The sequence below is a fragment of the Galeopterus variegatus genome, unplaced genomic scaffold (assembly GCF_000696425.1).
Source record: "Galeopterus variegatus unplaced genomic scaffold, G_variegatus-3.0.2 Scaffold2257, whole genome shotgun sequence".
Taxonomy (NCBI): Eukaryota; Metazoa; Chordata; class Mammalia; order Dermoptera; family Cynocephalidae; genus Galeopterus; species Galeopterus variegatus.
In genome coordinates, this window is record NW_007728368.1 from 184,723 (window position 1) to 206,148 (window position 21,426).

Sequence of the window (21,426 nt, forward strand, 5' to 3'; positions counted from 1 at the left end):
GCCACTTTAGGAGCTACAAACAAGATGTTCCTGGAACTGACCTCCATTGAGACCACCTTAAAGAAAAAAAAAAAAAGACAAAAAGGAAAAAAAAAAAAAAACAAATTACTCGAGGGTGTGAATTACAGATTTGTCCTTTTCGTGTTACTCCAGTGTTCCCTCAGCTCAGTTTAAGATGGAAAGATGACCTACAAGTCAATAGCTTTGATTTTCTCTCTCTCCCCACCGTCCCCATGACTGAATGTTATGTTTTACTGAAGGTCAAGGAGTATTTAGGTGGCTGTAGCTAGTCTTGTAAGAGTGATTGTTTGCTTGCATGCCCTGGAGAGTAACTCTTCCTTAAATATGTGAATGTAATTAGATTGGAAGAAAGCCTGCTCTAATAAAAAGAAATGCTGAGCTTTTCTCTATATAAAGGAGTTAAGAGATTTATTTAGGTGAACATTTATTATATATACGCAGCTCTTTTGGTCTGCAACCTGCCATTAGTGACATAAGATTTATCTTTTATTTTTAAACACAAAGTTTTAATGAGTTGGTTCCACCCACTGTTTAAAATCATGAAGATAATGAAGTTGATGAGGCTCTCTAAAATGTTCACACCCACCCCAAACTCTAGCCCCTGTTCAGATAGTTAGTGACGTCCTCTTCTATTCTTTCTCCCCATCCTGTGCTTCCTTAACATGTCCTTCCCCACCCACTACTCTACAGGAATGTAAGTGACTTCATAATCAGGCCTTAAGCACAGCTTTTGGACCTGTGTCCTGTTATCCTTAACATCACATTCAAAACTCTTACTCTCTACATTGACAAAATACCAGCCTGTGAGCCTGCCGCATGCCCTTGACTCTCCCAGGCTTCAGCACGGTCAAGCCTCAGCTCACTTGCATCCCACTCTTGAGCTGGATGGCCACCTCTTGGTCTAGGCACTCCGTAAAGGGACAGTGCCAGGTTTTAGAGCATTACACTATGTCATTTGTACCTAATATTTTCTCTTCAAACAAATCTAGTGCTCCTCCCCACATTATTCTATACAGCAATTTGTTTGTTATAACCTTTATATCTTCTGCTTATCTAGTTGGCCTTAAATTTTTCCTGTGAATAACCACTTTCTGAAATAGTTTAACTTGGCATATGAATACTTATGTAAAAGTAATATTATGTAAAAGCCCATTGCTTCTTGAAATGAAGAGTTAAACATCTAAAATTAGTTGCTAAAATATCACTTTATTAAAAAATCCCTGAGTGATAGGTCATTTGGAATACCTTTTTTGAACAAATAAGAAAAACTGCAACATGCTTTACTTTAGTGCAAAAATCAATTTATTATATAACAATCATACAGAATGCTTTTTATCTACAAGGAAAAATGGCTTCTCCTTGCCTCCCTGTCCACCTCAATCATGATACCATGTTCTTAAGATACAAGTACTTTTAAAGAAAAAGTGATATTCTTATTTTCCAAGTGAGGAAGTCCCCAGAAACATTCACAAAATATGGAAATACTGGAAAGAACTAGAATGATCTCTTGCCTACAAAGTGCTTTTCTGCTCATCACAGTAAATGCCATTTTGCCTTAAAAATAAGAAATATATCTCTGTTAGGGGCAGAGAGGACTTTATCTCCCAGTATGCCTAAATAGATCAATTTCTATGTTTAATTCCATTCAGCAAATATTCCATTATGTTAGTTTAAAAAATTAGAGGAATTATTAACATGTATGCTTTAAAGTATTCATTTCTTATTCCCATGAATAAGAGAAAATATATTTGGGAAAACAAATTTCCTACTTTTTTCTTTAACAGATTATAGAGATATCAAAAAAAATTTTTTTTATAATTCTGTTTTAGGAAAATCACATTAAAGGTAAATATTTTGGTTTTAAAGTTGTAACACAATGACAGGTTAAAATATTTACCTGATTCAATTTCTGTGGCTAAGAAATCATATACATTGTTTATTAGCCCTTGAATGGTTTAAGGCTATATGTTTTATTAAGCTTCTCTAGAATTAAAGACCAAATTGGAAATAAGTATTCTGCAACCTCTATCTCCAGCTCCAGCGTTAGCTTGAAAGTGTAAACTACCCAAGTTCTTCACTTTGATTGGAGAGGTCAAGCAGCCTTGTATTTATAGCTGGTTGACTTTATCAGTCTGCTGAAGGGTGACTCCCTTCTTGATATATGCAAGTGAAGACCACGAAAACATCCCACATTGTAGGCATAATATGCAGTGAGACCTCAGCGCCTCACTGGCAATTATAAATAAGCTGAATGCTGTGACCAGTGATGTCCGTCTTCTCTCTAAATCTCATTTTACTTAGAATGTACTCTGGTAACAGTTGAGTCCATGTTTGAGACCTAAAACTGAATTAGATTTAGTTTCTCCAAGGTGCTTTCTCCTTAGTCCAATTTGTGCTTTGTCATAGACGAGGAATGATAGTCATACTCAAAGCTAGCCCTTGTTTTAAAATGAATTGCTGGGAGAGAATAATACACTGAATACAGTTATAAGGTGACACAAGATAGAAGTAGTGCTTAAGCACCATAGAGCAAGACAGATTTAGAAAATGATTTAGAAAAACAGTAAATGAGCATCAAACAGGAAGATGTCTGTTCAGCAGAAGTGAACCAACCAGTAGAGAAAGGGATGTTACAGGGTACAGTGCATTCTCCCTGAAGACGATACTAAGCTTTAGTCACCTTTTTAGTCAAAAAATATGCCAGAATCCTGAGAAAGGAAGTTTACATGAAATAAAAGAGAAGTCAGTTACAATTTTTCTTAGGGAAAATAATTTCAAAACTAGAGCTCAGGACAAAAAATAAAAAGCATAAAAGGGACAGAAAGGCACCCTAGACAGTAACGTATTGGGGCAGTGGTGAAATGCCTTTCTGGTGCTTATGCAGTTGATGTCAATATTATGACTTAAAACATATTCTAAAAAAAAGGAAAGATAAGGTGTCAAAGTTGGCAAGTTAATTTATAGGATATAAATTAATCTCCATCAAATCTTCGGAAAATATTCTTTGCTTCCATTCTTGGTACACTTTAACAGTAAATAATGGTACATCGCTGGACAAGAAAGGAAATACTCACGGATGCTTGCATCTGCTTTGTGCTTGCTTCTCAGTGGAGAGGACAGCACCTGAGCAGGGAAAAGATGCACCCAGCGCCAAACTGGCGTCTTCGTTGTGGCTTGTTACCAGCCTATGGCTCAGTAATGGAACCTTTCCAAACCACTCTGTCTTTTTCTTCCTATTTTCAAAAACCTAAACATTCTTCAAAGAGTGACAGCAGGTATTTGGGATGATATTCACAAGTAGGCTCACAAGAAATACTTAACAAATCAGTATCTATTTTGCCCCCACTGCTCCATTAATTATCATTTATAAATATTCCAGTGGCGTACATGTTTTAAGGAAAAGGGCAGATTGGATTCCAATCCTTTCAGAAAGGAAATAGCTACCACTCTTAGTGTGAAGCATGGAGTCTCTATTACTAGGCTAACATGGGAGGTAGACATGGATATATGAACAATTTAGGAAACCAAATTAAAACTGAGAAACAACTCCTATCCAAAGCCCCTGAGTTATAAGAACTTGACAGAAAAATATTTTTCTTCTTAGAATAACTAATCTTCAAAATAAAAAAATACAAATTTCATTACCATATCAGTAAATTTAGAACCAGGAGTGGGTGTAAGAATTTGACAGACAAGACTCTGGCTTAGAGAAAAGTTTTGCTAGATCTTCCTGTCTTCCATTTATGATCCCATTTTAATATTTTCTGAGGTTAATTCCTAAAAAAACCAAATTGACCACTTTCTGCACTGACAATTATTGCTTAATGTACATTCGAATACCTGTATTTAAAATACAGTTAACATTTTGTTTTAAACATTTTAATCTGAATAAAATTCTAATTTTTTATTTGAAGACTTGCCATGAAAAACAGTCCTACATGTTTCCTGCTTTGTATGCGTGTAAGGCGTTACAGAGACAGTTTCAGGAGAGGGGTTAAGTCTGTGGGAGGGGATGAGAGGGGGAGAAGTTGCACCAGATCTGAGGTCTCCAAAACGTAGCATCCCCTCAGTGCCGACCAAAGCATTCAGTTAAGAGTAACCTAATAGCAATGTATTAATACATTCTGGGTACAAATGATTTATAAACTCAAAAGAAGTTAGTTTTCGCTAAAACAGAACTTTCAATTCAGTCCTTGCTTGAAGGCCAGCAGGTCTGTGCGGCTGCACGCGTGCCTCCTCTGTCACTGCTCTATTGTGCCTTCCTGTTCATCACTCCATTCGCTGCGGTGAAGCAGGCTTTGGGAAAACCATTCTTCACTTCGTTCCCTGCACGTGGCTCTGGCATGTCTTTCTTTATTGGCTTTTTTTGGTATGTCTGTTGGATGTTTATATTTTGAAGAGAAAAAGAAAGATTCTTTAATAAGACCTTGTTTCTAATGTTGCACATACTTAAAACAGTATACAATTTTGGGAGGTAGTGAACTTTCTAGTAAGAATTCTTCTTTGTAATGTGACCATTTTTAAGCCTCTGGTTAAAGAAAAAAATAGAGTAAAGATCAAGACAAATGCATGAACTTCAGTGAGAGGTTGTTTCTTTCACCGTATCTGTATTAGGTCAGGATTTGTGTGTTATGGAACTAGCATTCAAATTATTCCACATTTGTTGCTTACGTGGAAAAGATATTTTAAAAATATTTGAGTGAAAAAGTGCTGTTATTGTAAAAGTAGCAATACCTGAGATTCTGGCTTGATTTGGTTTTTGGCATATCCTTCCTATTCTGACAAAATACCTGATCTCTCATTTATTTATTTTTAAAGCAACGATATTAACAAGGGTCAAAACAAATTATAGACTCAATTTTAGGATTAAGAATCAATTTGAACCAGAATGTAGGGTTAAAGCTTTGAATGCCATTACCTACCCATGCTCAGCCACATGCTTCTCTTCAAGTTTTAACACTAAGCACCAAAATGATTCCCTTAGCTTTCTTTTAACAGTTAACTTTTTTTTTTTTTTTTTTTTTTTTTTTTGGTATGTGTGTATGTGAATGGCTTTGTTTGGTTCCAACAATGGTTATTTCTTTAGGAATTCTCAAAGGAAACTTTTATCTCTTATAAAAGACAAAGCCTGGTCAGTCCAATTTCAGAAACACAAGATCTGAAAAGCTGTCAAAAGTTCAGTTCCCACAGTTGTACTTTGTATAAAAACCACTATGGGTTTACTTATAGCGAATGTAAACTAAACTATAAGAATGCACTTCCCGCTTGTCTGAAGAAAATACAGTTGATACAATTTCAAAAGTACTGTTTCAAATATAAATGTATGTTCTCTCAATGAAGCTTTCCATTTCCCCAGCTCAAAAAGGAGAGCAATTTAAAATCTACAACCACCTGAGGCTTTCATAGGTTCATGTACAACAGAGCTGCTTTGAAATTGCATTTTGAAACTCTCCTCCATTTTAATTGTTAAAAAGAAAATGACATTTGATAAAGTCAATGTGACCTTTTCACACTGGTTTGCCTTAAAAGAATTTCTTCCAAATAAACAGTAAGTCTACATCACAGTAACTGATATGGGAATAATTTGTTAACATTACATTCAATTAAGCCCATGTTTTTCTCCATTCAGATAAATTTCCTGGATCTGTCTTAATTATACACGTTTAACTTTCAGGTGCCAGACTTTGGTAGCACAATGCAAATACATGATGCAAACTGAGAACTGTATGTCTAACCAAAGATACTTTTGATAAAACTTTATATGTATGCATTGAAAAATGTGTAATAGAATGCCCAGTAGACTATTAACTTTGGTTACCCTTCAAGAAGGAGGATGTGGGGAGAGGAGTTAGGAATGCAAGTTTCATTTTTTACTTTGTGTAACTCTGTTATTTGAATTTATCAGCAAGCATGTGCTACAATAATATTTAATCAATAAAATTAATGCAAAAGTGCACAATCTATTATGTTATACCACTGAATATTTACATTTCACATACCTGAACATAAAAATTTAAGAACAGGATGACTAATGTCAACATATAAGAAGACTGGAAGATGAGACAACCGAGGGGGAAGCCACAGGGCTTGGCGACAGCACTCAGGGTGTGCGTGATGGTCAGCACGAACTGCACCTGGGGCCACATGAAAACCACGAGGAAGCATTAGCCCTTCAGTAATCAGCCACTGTGACCCTCTGAATTTCGCAGGAATAAAACAATAAAAATGGGGAAGCAGCCCACTGTCCTACCCAGAAATTTTATTTGAAATTATATTAGTAAGTATATAAAACTGCCCATTATCTTCTCATGGAAAAGTAGAAGTTAAAATGATTTAGATAAAAATGATTTGTTATACAGTAATTTAAGTATTCACTTATATTTCAAAGCAAGAAATGTATAAGCTCATTGCATACACAAAAGAAATTTTAACACACAAAGTTCAATTCATAAAAGGCCATTTTTAGAGAAAAATAGGCAGCCCTGTCAGGAATTGAAAAGCCTCTGAGACCGCTGGGATTTCTAGTTCCTTTCCCCATCCACGAAACACATGGAGAAGAGTTGGGAAAAGGGGTGACATACCAGTTGAGCCTGAGTGAGATACCTCTTCCACCAGAGATACTTGTGCATGGATGGAAACACAGAAAGTCCATAATAGGAGTACATAAGAATGTGGATAAAACTGTTCAGTGTTGGTCCAAAGAAACCTATAAAAGTACAGTATAAAAATTACTACTCTCCGAGAAAGTAGGATTATTTATTCTTCCTTGTCAAGTGAGATTCTTCCTGTGCACTGTGATTGAAAATGAAACAAACGTGGCACGGTCATGTAACAAAATGCCCTGATATGTTCCCTTGATTACTGTGCCATTACTCTAGGTTCAGCAAAAACAAAAAGCCTTCTCTATAACTGATGCCAACGTGGGTGAGTGGTGTTTACAGAAACTGCGGAGAAAGGGCTATGCTGGATCAACTAAGGGTGGAAGGGACGTTGATACAAGAGGTGAGATGTCACAGGCGGGTTGGTTGTTGGAGATGGGGAACTTGCTGCTGTGAGGAGTAAATCATGTAAGAAAGCGCTCACAACAGTGCCTGGCACAAAGTGGACACTATGCAGGTGTTAGCCTGGCGTCCAAGGGCTGGTCCGTGTGCTGTCAGTCCTATGGTGGGAGAGACCACAGTGTTAAAGGACCACTTATTATCACCATATTCTCTTGGATACATTCTGTTGACTAAATTTTGTTTTCTCACCTGGAAGATAGGTGGAATAATAACTACCTCTTAAGGTTCAGATGGAATTAGAGAATATACTACGTGAACCGAAAGGCACTGTACATGGCACTGGTTATTTAATCAACAAATTCTCTAGCCTGTGAGGTGATGGATACACTATCCTGACTTGATTATACAACATATATATGTATCAAAACAGGTTGTACCCCATAAATATGTACAATTACAATGTGTCAATTACAATTTTAAAAAATTCTCTAGTCTGGTTTTCTAATGCTGACTTAGCGATCTGGACAGATAAATGTAAATCAGTGACTAAGAATAAAAGGTACAATACCATGCATATGTACATGCTCGACGAATACTGGATGGAATAAGCTGTTACAGCACTTGAATTTGTATGAAAACACAAATATAGTTTCTGAGAACCATGTAGCACAATATTAGTGATATTTGTTTACCCACCTGAGTTTTCATTTCCTTCAATTAATGAACAATGACTAGTTGTTGCTTATAATTTCTATAATATTCTCAAACAGAAATTGTCACACACATAGTATACAAACAGGGCTACATCTTTACACAGTGACAATCCGAGTGAGTTTTAGATGCTTAGTGATTTGTAATGAAACTGTTGACAATCGTAAGAAATGCTTATCCTTGGTGATTCTCCTTTGATATTAATGGGTCTTGCTTCCTTAATAACTAAACCCAAAAAACGAGATTCTGTCTGTCGACAAGTGTAAAAAGGACTTCTTTCTGTCCCACCCCACCCCAGTAATTTCCTTCTTTGCATGTAGTTTTCACTTGCACCTCTACAGTCACTGACATATTCCAAATATCCTGGGTGTTTTTTCTAATATCATCTCTGTAAGATCCTAAATCCTAGGATAAAATCACTTTGACTTAAGTTTGACCTGTTCTGATTTTTCATAGAATATTTTTAAATTCTTGGGCGCAAGACAGTATCAAACAGAAAGTACTGCTTCTCTAGCTCAGTGCTTCTTGAAGCGTGAGCCATAACTGACCAACCCAATAGTAAAATGTGAAGTCAGTGCAGTAGTTGTCATCAGCTTTTTGTAAAAGTGAAATAAGATTTCTTAAAAAATACCACAGAATAAATACTGTTTCATGAAATCTTTGTTTCATACAAAACATATGAATGAGTGCATTGGGTTGTGATACAAAATGTATTTCTTAAAAAAAAAAAGTCATTGCTCTGGTGGGGCACACAGAGAAGTAACCTTCATTTTTCAGAATATAAAAACTAGAAGCCCTAAAAGTTGGAACGACCCAATCTGTGACACAGGGAAGTGGTGACTGCAGAAGGAGCCGTATTTCCACAGGAATTAAACAATGCCTGGTATTAGAGTAAAACTGCTCCAGCTAAAGACCATCTGACATTTGGTGAATGGGAAAAAATATTTCTAAAATTTAAGGTTAGGCTCAGATTCTACCAAGTTGAAAAGCAGAAACTAGATGGCCACTGGCAAACATGTGCTTGCTGGTGTGCAGGGCTGCTCTTCTGTGGCCTCCCTCCCTCCCGATCCACACGCAGTGCTCAGTACGAGAGACGCACTCGTGCTCTTGTGAGATCCACTCCAGAACTGAAAAATTAACAAACGCACTTACTCTGTCCGCAAGGTATCCAGTTCAAAACACACCACCAGATGTTAAACATAGAGGCATGATGATATACATGAAGAAAAGTGATCTGACTTGTTTTCTTTCTCAAAACAAAGAAAATAGTGTCGAGGAACTCCACTGATTTGGAGAAGTAGTACCACCATAACACCTTGGCTACCTATAAAAATTTTAAAAGGGGAAAATGGTAAGAAATGAAAACGTTCCTTGAGCTGCCTACCTCCCAGCATTCCCTGTGCCGTCTTGCTTTCCTGGTGCGCGTTTCTTTCTCAGACTGGTGAAAAAGCAGCTTACCTGGTGTCTTTGCCTCATTTCTCTTTATTCCACGATCCACCTCCTTCTAGCAAAAGATGAGTTTAGCTTTCCAAAATATACACGCAATCAAGTGGCTCTTCTGCCCCTACAGAAGTGAGTCCATGACTCTGGCCTGCATATAGGACCTTTCCCAGTTTTGTGCTGGCTGCTAATGAGAGGTCTTCAAAAAGTTCGTGGACTTCTTGAAAGTATGGATCTTTCCACCATTCTCCAAACCGGGGTTTCCGGGTGTTGTTAAAGTGGCCTGTTTACCCCTTCCTGACTACTGAACACTCCTCTCTGCATCTAATGCTCCCTTCCTACCTTACGTCTGGCATATTCTAACCATCTTTTTAATACCCCTCTTACATGCCACCTTTTCTCTGGAAATTGACCCAGTCCTCTCCTTTCCTTTCTCAGGCTGAACCAATTGCTTCGTCATTTGTATTCCCAAATTACTAACTATGCCTCTACAATCAGTAGCCATAATAAAGTATCAACACTCTGCAAATCACTCAAAGGCAGAAACTGTCTCATTCACATCTGCTCAGTGCCTAGCACTCAGCAGGAGGTCATTACTGTTGGCCACGCTAAGTTATAGTCTTCTCTGCTCCTGTAATGTACATATGTTTCATCTCTTAAACATGATACTACCCTAGGGCAGTTCGTGACTGCATCTTTCATGTCTCTCCCTCAGATGAAAAGATGACAAATCGAGATGTTCTTCATTCTTACTAACAGTAGGAGGTCATGACTCCCACTTCCTTCCCCTCCTAAGTGCCTTATACAGTCTCATCTACAGGAAAACACTTCTTTAGTTAAAGGCACTGTGTTTTCAGCACTAGTATTTAAAAAGACATTTTTGGAGACTGTATAATAGGAATCTTGAAATTAGAAATATCATGCTCTACTTCTCAAGAAGATAACCATATGGTGTGGTGGCATCCATCTTAATGTCCAATGGAATAATTAACCTTTAAAAATATTAAACCACAAATAAACAAATATAAGGCAACCACCTTTAGGGAACTGAATGGTATCCCCAAATGCACTAGTCTGTGATAATGCATTAGAAATAAAATAAGTATAGAGAAATTGATATGTCTTACTTTATTTGTATTACAGCTTTGAAGATGTTTTTAAAAATGTACATTTTAATATTGAAGATTTTAGTTAAATAGCTTCTACGTCTCTTGTTAAAACCCATATTTTTTAATTACAGAAATTTTTAAACATTCACTAATGCAGAGAGAATAAGTAGAATGAACCCTGTATATCCATCACCCATCACTGAACTTCAAGAATTTTCAATATGATTCTGATCTTATTTCATCAATTCCATTTCCCAATACTTTTTTCGGGGGGGGGGGGAGAATATTATAAACAAATCCAAGGTATCGTATTATATCTATAAATACTTCTAACAGACGTTTTGTTCTTGTTTTAACATAACCACAAAGTCACTATCTTGTCTAATAAAATTGACAATTTGTTAATATCTTCTAATAATCCAGTCCATGTTCAAGTTTCCCTGTCTCAAAAATGGTTTTTGTTTGTTTGCTCAAATCAGGACCCAAACAAGGTCCACCTTGCTTTTGTTTTATATGGTTTTTAAGTCCCCTCTGTCAATAACAGTTCCCTCTCCTTGCTCCTCTTTTCATGTCTTTTATTTCTTGGAAAAACTAGATCATTTGTATAGAATTTCTAATATTACGGATTTGGATGATGGTTTCTTCCTAGTGCCATTTAACTTGTTTTTCTACCTCCACGTTTTCTGTGACTAACAGTTAGATTTAGGGACTTGATTAGATTCAGGTTTAATGTTTTCTGGCCAGAAGACCTCAGAGGGGCTTCTGTGTGCCTCCTACTGTATTACATCAGCAGGTGCATAATTTCTGGCTGTTGCACTTAGACTGACAGTGAATTCAGGTGTTTATAGCTTAGTCCAACCATCGTTAAGTTTCCATTCAACCCTCACCCAATAGTTGTATCATTTCAGATGACTGCTGTCTAGACCCATTATTTCTCAAGGTGCTACAAAATGGCGATTTTCTAAATCTGGTGTTGCTCATGCATTTTTTTCTTCCATAGAGAAGAACTTTCCCTCTTCATCTATTTGGAATTTCACATATGAAAGGCAAGATAAATGTTTAACTCTTTCTAATTTTTTTTCTAAAATGAGTTGGTGTTCTAGCAACCTTCAAAAGGTAACAATAAGACATTTTAAAAGTATCATTTTAAACTCACTTTTTCATATATTTAATCTATTTCAATCCATTCCAGTCAATATTCTTTTTGATACTCAAACTGCCCCATCTTTAGCCACTGGGGGACTCCTCAAGGTGCCTCCTGTATCTTCTTGTTGTGACCCTAGGAGTCTTGGGTAGCTTCTTTGCTTTCTGTCACAAGATGTCCTGGATTCATTTTATATACATTTCCTGCCCCAAACCGGGAATTGGCCAATTCTCTAAGAACTCTAATCCTATCTCATAGAAAATTATATTTAGAGAGCACAATTTAGGTAATCGTTGCTTATTGTACTGGGCTGTCATAGACTAAACAAGCTTTTTCTGTAGACAGAGCTAAGAAGTAAGTTTGCTTTTATTTTTTAGAAAGAATAAAGTTAATTCTATTTCCAATCTATAATGTGAATCTATAATTTGGATCTATGATTACTGGGTTTTAGTTTAACTTTTTTATTGGTATCTTTTTTCTTCTATGTTTCAAATGTGAGTTCCTAATAATAACACTGTTACATACTTTATCCTATGATGTGCCTATAACAGTCTCAAGAAAGCAATACCGACATTACTATTAACAATAGGAAACAAAAAACTACTGAATACCGTTAAGCTATATCCCACTATGGATGTCCAGTCAAATACTGTGTTTTAAACTCATTTGAAATTATTATACTTTGGGTGATTATGTCACCAACTTAATATATAGGTATGTGAATATGTGTATTTGTAATATATATACTTAATATATAGGTATATCTATATAATGATTGTATTCTGCAATATATATATATACCTATATATTAAGTATATAGGTATATATATTACAAATACACATACATATTCATATCACTGCTTGCACAGAAGGTATTATACTATAAACAGAGTCTGCAAGTTGCTTTCTCTCACTTAAATATATCCTGAAGACAATTCTATCACAGTACAAGAGATCTTCATTCCATTTTGTAGAGGCATCCGTTATAGGGATGTGTTATGGTTTATTCAGTCAGTCCCCTGCAGATGGACATTTGAAAAACATTTTTGTTACCAAGCATTTCTATTAGGACAGGAATCTTTCTTATCTAATCCCAGTCTCACCCTCACATCTGGAAGGAGAAAGCCACCTTTCCTTTTCAATAAGAAATGGTTATAGGTAACCGATTTGCTTCTAATGGCTCACCCGGATATCAGCTTCTCCTGCACTGGTGAGATCTTGACACTGTATATTGTAACCTCCTTCCCAAGTGGAGAGAATGAGCTGCCAAAGAATCAAGAAAGGAGGGAAAAAGTTAATACAAGAATTTGGATACAAACTGAATTTCTCATTTATGTCTCCGATTGTCATCTATTCAAGGTTTGACTAGAAACTTCCCAGAATTTGACTCTGACTCAATCCTATCCTCAAACACACATTATCAAGGGATTTAATTCTTGCTGTTGAACTGAAATCAATGGCTATATTCCCTAATTAATATATTTTCTAGCCATTTACATCAGCCAAAAGCAACAAAATATAGCTATCATTTGAGAAGCAAAATTTTATATATGAAAAAAGTCATGTTTCTCTAAGTAAAATGTAGAATTAATTGAATGTAAACAATTGTGAGGAAATTACACTAAAATGTTAATATTCTGTGTGGTTTATATATGAACATCGTATTTGATCACCTCCATTATTTCATGAAATACATATTTATTTCCATTTTACAGATATGAAAAACAGGGCTCAGAAAGGTTCCTTAAACATTTTCTTCATTGTATTTATGCTACCTGGTAATCAATTTATGTGATTACTTGATTAAAGTCTATCTTCCACATGACTCTCATAGAAACAAAAAGCTCTATAAATTCTATGCTTTTTTTTTTTTGCTCTAGAGCAAAGGTTGTGCTCTAGAAGAGAATATGACATAGTATAGGAACTGCTGAATGAATGTTAATTACTGCAGTGACTTCCTGGCCTAAGCAAACATCTGGCGGGGCATAAGTTAGCAAGCTTAAATCACTCTGTCACTTGACTAATGTTTACCAAATGTACCCCCAAAGTGTCAAAGACAAAATCTTACACCTGCCTGAAAGAGGTTACAATCAAAGAGAGGATGCTGGGAGGTGATCAGTCACAGTGATTTTGAACCAAGCAGTACAAAAGTGTGAGAAGAGAAAAGTAGCAGGGAGTGGGCTCAGTGCAGAGATGTTCTTCTGAGAAAAGACAGGACCATTTACTTGGTTTTCAAAAACTAAACTGTTGGTTGTTCCTGTTGATGGTGAGTACTGTTCAACTAGAACTTTACAATTTACAAAGTATTTTCACATTTATCAGCTCTACTGTGTACCAGCTGTAAGCTCTTCAAGTGCAGAAGCCGTGTCTTACTTATGCATCTTGTTCCTCAGGGCTTCAGATAGTTCAGGGCCCCTCGTAGGAGCTCACTAAATGTTGGCTGAACAGAATTCACTAATCCTCACAACTCACTGAAGAGTTGTGTATGGGCTGTCTGGTTAGCTTAGTTGGCTAGAGTGTGGTGTTATAACACCAAGGTCAAGGGTTCAGACCTCTGCCAGCTGTACCAAAAAAAAAACAAGTAGGATAAATATTGCATCTTCTGTTTACAGTATAAGTTGCCTAAAGTTTTGGAAAGCCAAAGTAATTCCTTTAAAATTACACAGAAAGTGACAGAGTTGAAAGTTCTGACCCCACTACACCAAAGCTCAGTCTGAACACGTATGACAGCTGCTGATGTGGTTACACAGCCGGCCTGGCCCCTCTGATGCAGCTGCTACTTCTGAAAAACAGTCAAGGGAAGAGCGTCTTTTCCTCTGTTATATAGAGAAGTATGTTTGCAAGCTCATCTACTGAGCTAAAATTCACCTCGTAAAGAACCTAAAATTAAAATTGTCCTTTCAGAGTAAGGTAAACTGGTGAGCACCCATGGGATGTGATTTCAGAGGTGTCAGCATGGCCTTCCTGACCCCAAATTCCATCTCCTGCACTCTCACTGATGTCTCAAATTCCGTTCTTAGTGCTTCACTCCAGTCATTTCAAGTACTGGTTATTAACCATCATTAGAAAGGTGCATATTAGAATAATGCACAAGATAAACTCTGGGTGAGAAAACTATATTTTAAGGCAAGAATTAATTTTCATTAGAATTCAAATACACCAGAAAGGTACCTACATTTGTGCCTTTATCAGCTGTCTGTATAACTTATATGAATGATTTTATTCTGACTTTTGCCTAAAAAAGATTTTAATTTTTATTCCCTTTGTCTGTCTGTCTCTTTTTGTTTTCCTAGAGCAAGTTTAACACTTTTAGATTTTCCCTTGTATTATGGTAAAATAACTCTTGGTCATATAGTCAGGGCAATCATTACTTGATCTGTCTCTTATAAAATTACTTGGGTTTCGTGCTTTGTAATGAGGGTGGCTAGAGCTGAGCTGTAAGATCAGCTCAGGCCTCCAGAAGTGGGTCGTGAGAAACAGCTCTACCATTGGCAAAGTGTTCCAAAGATGTGGGGTGTATTCTTTGTGTGTGTGTGTGTGTGTGTGTGTGTGTGCGCGCACGCGCGCACTTCAGTCAAACTAACTGCATTTGATGTTTAATTTTTAAAATACTTTGTTTCTCAATCATTGTCAATTCTCAGGCAAATTATGTAACTTCTTGAAGCCTCAGTATCATAATCTGTAAAAGAAGAGAATTGTAACACATGATGTGAAGGCCCATTCAGATCTAAATTGTGATTCTAAATTACAATTAGACTGAGAACTAAAGAAATAGGCCTAAATTGGGATGAAAAATATTCAAGTTAGAAATAAGGACTTCCAGGACTTTTGGAAGGAGTAATAACAAACTCTGGAACAAGTTCTTGACATCTTAAAGACTGGTATTAGTAGCAACCTCGGATAGGTCTGGTAGGCTAGATGTGATTGCTTCTAAAGATGGCTCAGTTACTGGACTCCAGCTTCAGCTACATAAACACCTACCTCTGCCAGCATATATGCAGAGAGAAGTGTGATTCCGAGATTGTACAAGGTGAGGATACCCCTGAGAGAAAGAGCAGGTCTGTTCTTCATGTATTTGTTGCCCAGCCATATTGAAAGCAGATAGATGACAGTAAGAAAAAAGGTGGGAAGGTACGAGTCCAACATGAACCACCCTCTGACTCGAGAATCTGAAAAGAAACACAGGCAGTGAGAATCCTACAAAGTACACTGCTGTTCAGTTACCAGTATTGTCACATGTATTTTATTCATACACACCAAACACAACAGGCAACAATATGGCACAGCATTAAATAAGCTAGATTTGGGTAACAGTTCAGGGGAAGAAGAAACCACTGGGAACTCAATAGTTAAGGAAGGTTTCATGGAGAAACAGGGCTTAATCTGAACATTGAATGATAGGGAAAAGAACTAAAGGTGGGAAGTAACAGTTCTTAAATGCCTACTTTGGAACAGTTTCTGCATTTATTCTAACTCAATTAATATGAAGTAAGCACTATTATGCCATTTTATGGATAAAAAAACAGCTCAGAAAGCTTTAGTAACTTGCAAAAGGCCATACAGTTGTTGGCAGCAGAGTCAGGATTTGAATTCACATCTGCCCCCTAGCCCATCATACCTTACTGCTTGCTGTCTTCCCAGGAAGAAGATTTGTGAAGTCACTGGAGAGAAGGCATATTTATGTTGTATCCCAATTCCTAAAGCCCACACTAGCCAGAATTTGCCTAGGATCATTGTACAGTAAGCCAGGAATGGGATTACAGTTCAGTGATCCAAACAGAGCAATGGCATTGTAGTAGAGCAAGCATGAGAAGCTGGAGGTGGCAGAGATAGAGCCTTGGAGTGGATGATTCAGAACTGAGAGTAGAAAAGAAAACCAAGGACCCAGACCTGGCCAGGGGACAAGAAGTATAAACAGCAGGAAGGCAAGAACCCAGATACATCAAGTGCCCCTTACCCTGGAGAGTGAAAATTTGAAAGCCTAAATAAAATGCATATGATAGACCTATAATTAGTAACACCTGAAAATAATAGTAGGCGCAAAATTATTTTTGTTCTCCATTCTTCTCTCTTTGTTTAAATAATATAATTTGGCCTAGAATTATAAAAATGGCTTGCTTTTAAAAATCTCTTTAAAGAGTTGTAAGGACCGGTTTCACCAACAAGTGATGTCCCTTTCTTGATCTCTTTGGTTCTCCCAGCCCAGTCCCTCCTCCTGGTATACCCTACCCCGTCCACCCTCAGCCTCTCGTCAAACCACCTACCCTACAGACAGCACCATTTCTAGAGGAACCTGCTTTCTCAAGCTCTAACCGTCCCTTTACGTATTTTGTAAACTTCTCCCATTGGTGATAGAGATAAAAAGGTAAAAAAGCTCTTCTCAGCATTCATGTGACTAACAGATGTTACCTATCGTACCGCTAGCTGGCATTGCCTGTCATGCAAGTCTGTGCTATGTGCCACTTCCGATGTTCATCTCAAAATCCTACTCATCCTTTAATGCCCAGGTAAAGGTCCTGCCTTCTGAAGGAACCACTTCCTACTGCTCTTTTATAACTACAGCTCCTCCTTGCATAGCAAAATAATTATCATTTTATAGTTTATATATCATGATGGCTATAATACTATTATAACTAACCTTTACTGAGCACTTATTCTGTGCCAGGCACTGTTCTAAAGCCTTTTACATGTATTAACTTATTTAATTCTCAAAGTAATCCTATTATACAGGGGATATTAGCCCCAGTTTACATTTGAGAAAAATTGGGCCACAGAGGGTAGAAAAGTGAAGTGACTTACACTAAACTGCTACTCTACCTGTTATGGTGTTGTAAGTTAAATTATCTCCCAAAAAGATACGTTTGAGACCTAACTCCTGGTGTCTGGGAATGTGAACTTATCTGGAAATAGAGTGTTTGCAGATGTAATCAAGTTAAGATGAGGATAATCATGCAGGATTGGGGTGGGCCCTCACCTGACACTGGTGTCCTTATAAGAAGGGGTGATTTGAATACAGGAACACAAGCAGAGAAACCACATGAAAACAAAGGCAGAAGTGGGAGTGATGCATCTGCAAGCCAAGGAACACCAAAGATCACCAGCGACTACCAGAGACCAGGAGAGAGGCGTGGAACAGATTGTTCCCTAAAACCTCACAGGGAGCAGGGCCCTATGGACAGACTGTTAGCCTCCAGACTGTGAAAGAATACATTTCTGTTATTTTAAGCCACCTAGTTTGTGGTACTTTGTTATGGCAACCCTAGGAAATGAATACACGTGGTTTAGTATTAATTGCTTTCCAGTTGTTTCAGATGTGCTGGTTTTACCTCCCCAGCTTTGTGTCCATGAGAGTTGCTCCATGAGACTACAACTAGGTCTTATATCTCTACACCATCTTATTCATAACTTACACCCTGAGTTAGGAGGAACCATTCATTAAATATATCTCAGCCTGCACACTGAATCAAGCACACGGCGCAAAACTAATACAGCACCTGAAGTTTTTAATACTCTTTTGTTATGGTCCCATGTGTTTGCTACAGTTGTGAAGGACAATCATAACCATTTCAACCAAAAGATGGGAACAAATATTTGTAGCTACATTTTTTATCTTTGCGCTTGAGAAATGTGAGCTCTGCATCTGTGTCAGGTATTTTCCCAGAACAATATGCTTTGATGGTACTAATATATGGTGCAGGCAAAATCAGAAAAGACTAGGGGACATCTAGAAGTTTACTAGGTGATGCGCCAGTCAACTTAAGCTTGTGTCACTTTGAGAGAGGGAAAAGGATTCTGGATGGCTTAGATGCTAGACGCCCTGTCACTGTGGAGGTCATCTGATAACAGTTGTCAATTGTCAATTTTACAATCTCCCTATTACAAAAGAAACTTCCATAAAAACTACCAAAGCGGAGCAAACAACTGCAGTTCTTTCCTCAATTGATCCCAATCTGCATAGCTCCAGAGCGCACTGATCTACAGATACAAAGGTCAGTGTGAACCTGGCTCAGAGAGACTGTTGTTTTAACTCTCTAGTGGAAGTGTCAAGCAGAAAGCCACAGAGGAGGAGCCACAGCCCCTCCCCACGTCCTGCATGCCTAAATTAGAGGCTGTGCCCCTCCACTGAGTTTCTCCTTCCCACCCACCAGGACTGTAAGGAAAGAACATATTAAAGTCGGTTACAAACACAGAGACTTTCTACCCTGCCTACCCCACAGGATCAGCACAAGGAGAAAATGGAAAAAACAAAAAACTATCTGAAAGTATTTTTTAAAGCTGTATACAATCAGTATAGTTATATTAAAACTACATAAATAGTCATTCATTTGGAATAGCTTATGGAGCCTGTATAGAAACTGGAGAATGGTCTGAATAATCTCTAAGTGATGGTTTAAAGATTTTGAGAAACATAAAAACCTCCTCACTTCTCCCCTGACCAGCAATAGTGCCGAGGAGATGACTTGTGAGAGAACTATGGATTTTCCACAGTTTTGTGAACCAGCAAGGCTCAAGTAAAACAAAACACTTTGTCTAGAATTCATTCATTCATTTGCAAAATACGCAGTGCCTAACATGTTCCCAGAACTGCAGTAAGCCCTGTAGATGAACGGTGGGTAAAACAGTCATGGTTCCTGCCCTCAGGGGAGAAATAGCTATTAATAACAATAAAGGACATAAAGGACATAAGCATGGGATGACAGAGAATAATGAGGGACCTACTTTAGAAGGGGAAGCCTTGTTTCAACACATGCATACACTGCACGATGATTCCCTTAGGGTAGACAGCACAGTTTCGTACCCGTTATCATAGTAATTTTCAATTCTGTTTTTCCACAAACTTTTGGAAGTGCCCTTGTATTTTCAGGACACTGGAAATAACAACCCTTCTCTATAACTAAGTGACATTCTCCCTTTTGTTCCTTCCACGTTAAGTTCTCAAGTAGTTCACTCACCTCGAGGTCCAAACATATGGTCCAAAAGAGCATTGATTTCATCATCAAAGGCCATTATATGCTCCTGAAAAGAGAAAGAAAAAATGATTTAAGTATTTGTTTTTTTTTTTTTAAACTCTCAAAACACACCACTACCAACATGTAATTGACAGAATCTCCAAGAGTCCCAGCTTCAAGGACTTTTGACTACAAAGACTTAGGGAAAGTGAACCAGTAAACACAGCCTCACCTTTCACATGCGTGTAGGGATCTGAAAGGAAACAATCCCTCTTTCATTTCCTTAGGCAACAAGAATCCTGGAAAACAGGCTTGGTGCTTTTAAACACTGAAGACTTATTGAGTGTAATTCCATTTACCTTTAAAATGCTTAGAGGTAAAGCTGTTCCACAAGCAACTTCCATTGTTGCAATTAATAGGAGCTGTGTGTAAGCAGATGATATCTGGAAAGAGGATGTACATGGGTGCTGATTTGCACCCATAGTTTGGACCTTTCCTTATTTGTGACTTTGATCCTGAGAGAAATTTCTAGGAAACTCAGGTCTTTGGGAGGTTTAGGAAGCTTGGGAAGGAGGATGGGGTTTAGAGACTAACGTTTACAAGGACTTACTACTGCTGGCCAGTGTATTAGGAACTATAAGGTATTTGGGCTATACCAAGCTTTGATGTTTTTAAACAGTATTTTTATCTTCAGTTTCCAGGTAGGGCATCTCAGGAGACCTCCAGACTTGAGAAACGTTAGTGACCTGACATCTGAGCGTGACAGCGTATGAACTGTGTTGCCCTTAGAATCGGGCAAATCTGTCCAGTGGCCTCTCATTTTTGAGCAAATAAAATGTTAACCTCATGGATGTATTCAGGCTCATAACAAATGTAATGAAATTTTTCTTCCATTGCCTCATCCACGAACAGGTGTTTAAACTTTTTCAGTTTCTTTGCAAAGGTTCAAAATCCATTTTCCAACATTCTGTAGAGCTAGGAAAATTCTAATTAAAGGCCAAAATGCTCATACTATTTCTATATTGTAGAAATTGAGTCACAGTGGAAGAAGAGTAGAAACAAAAGTAGAAGATGGGAGGGTATGAAGAGAGCAGAGAATTTAGAGACAAGTAAAAGGGGCATCCCGTTCTTTCATTCATTAACTTGATGGTTCATTAACCAATTATTGAGCGTTACTATATACCAACACTATGTTAGATGCCAGAACACAAAGTCAAATGAGGCATGGTCCCTTATCTTCACACGCTTTTCAGTCTAGAGAAAGTAATAGACAAATAAAAAAATTACAGTATACAGTATCTTAAATATTATGAGAGGTTTACAAAGACGAGCTATAAGAAGACAGAGAAAGCACTCTCATTTAGATTTATTGAAAAGAGAAGTCTTCCAGGAAGAGGTGATGCTGTCGCTGAATTTTGAAAGATGCTGGGACACTGTCTCCATAGAGAAGGAAAGGCACATCAGGAAGAACGATTGGACAAGAAAGATTAGACAAATACACTGAGGCATGACTCAGTTGGGAAGGTTTGTGGCCAGTCTCTGCTGACCAAAATGACAGACAGAAATACAGCCAACACTGGGAAAATCAGAAACCTGATTAAAAAATTACCTCTTCATGTCTTGGTTATTTAATATACTTAGTAAGGAAGTAGTCTAAAAAGACAATGATGAGATCAGAAGAACAAACCGAGATTTACAGTAGGTTAGTAAAACATGAGGGTATAAGTACAGAGAGTTTTGTAGTGCTGGTCAGCTGAGGATGAGCACTCAGCAAAGGATGACGGCGTGGAGCGTGGGCCAGGCAGTAACAGGTGCACACGTGGTGCCATGTGTGTAAGGGCAGAAGTGGGCTGGATGATGGCTCGAGCTTAATACCACAGCCCCGGAGCTAAGAAAAAGCAGCGAGTACCACGCAGCACTCACTCATTCAAACATTTCAGAACAACATTTGTCTACATAATACTTAGTAGGACACATGAAGTAAAAATGATAGAGTGACTCAAAAGTTTATAGACAAATTGGAAAAGTTAAACATATAAAAGACATGTAGC

General features: G+C 37.6%; 1 protein-coding gene across 1 annotated transcript; it reads right to left on the bottom strand.

Annotated features, from left to right (window-relative positions):
* Positions 1-1,651: 1,651 nt before the first annotated feature.
* ELOVL2 (ELOVL fatty acid elongase 2) lies at positions 1,652-19,438 on the bottom strand. Its single transcript, XM_008581075.1, has 7 exons — positions 19,379-19,438; positions 15,408-15,595; positions 12,612-12,689; positions 8,886-9,057; positions 6,603-6,727; positions 6,021-6,155; positions 1,652-4,396 (listed from the first exon to the last, which is right to left on the bottom strand). The coding sequence occupies exons 1-7, from the start codon at positions 19,431-19,433 to the stop codon at positions 4,271-4,273; spliced, it is 879 nt and encodes a 292-aa protein (XP_008579297.1). The 5' UTR covers positions 19,434-19,438; the 3' UTR covers positions 1,652-4,270.
* Between the last annotated feature and the right edge of the window lie 1,988 nt (positions 19,439-21,426).

Coding starts and splice junctions, on each gene's coding strand:
- ELOVL2 (XM_008581075.1), bottom strand. CDS start 19,433: ATGGCCTTTGATGATGAAATCAATGCTCTTTTGGACCATATGTTTGGA. Junction 15,596..19,378: donor CCATATGTTTGGACCTCGAG/GTGAGTGAACTA, acceptor GTTTCTTTTCAG/ATTCTCGAGTCAGAGGGTGG. Junction 6,156..6,602: donor ATCTCACTCAGGCTCAACTG/GTATGTCACCCC, acceptor ATGTGGCCCCAG/GTGCAGTTCGTGCTGACCAT.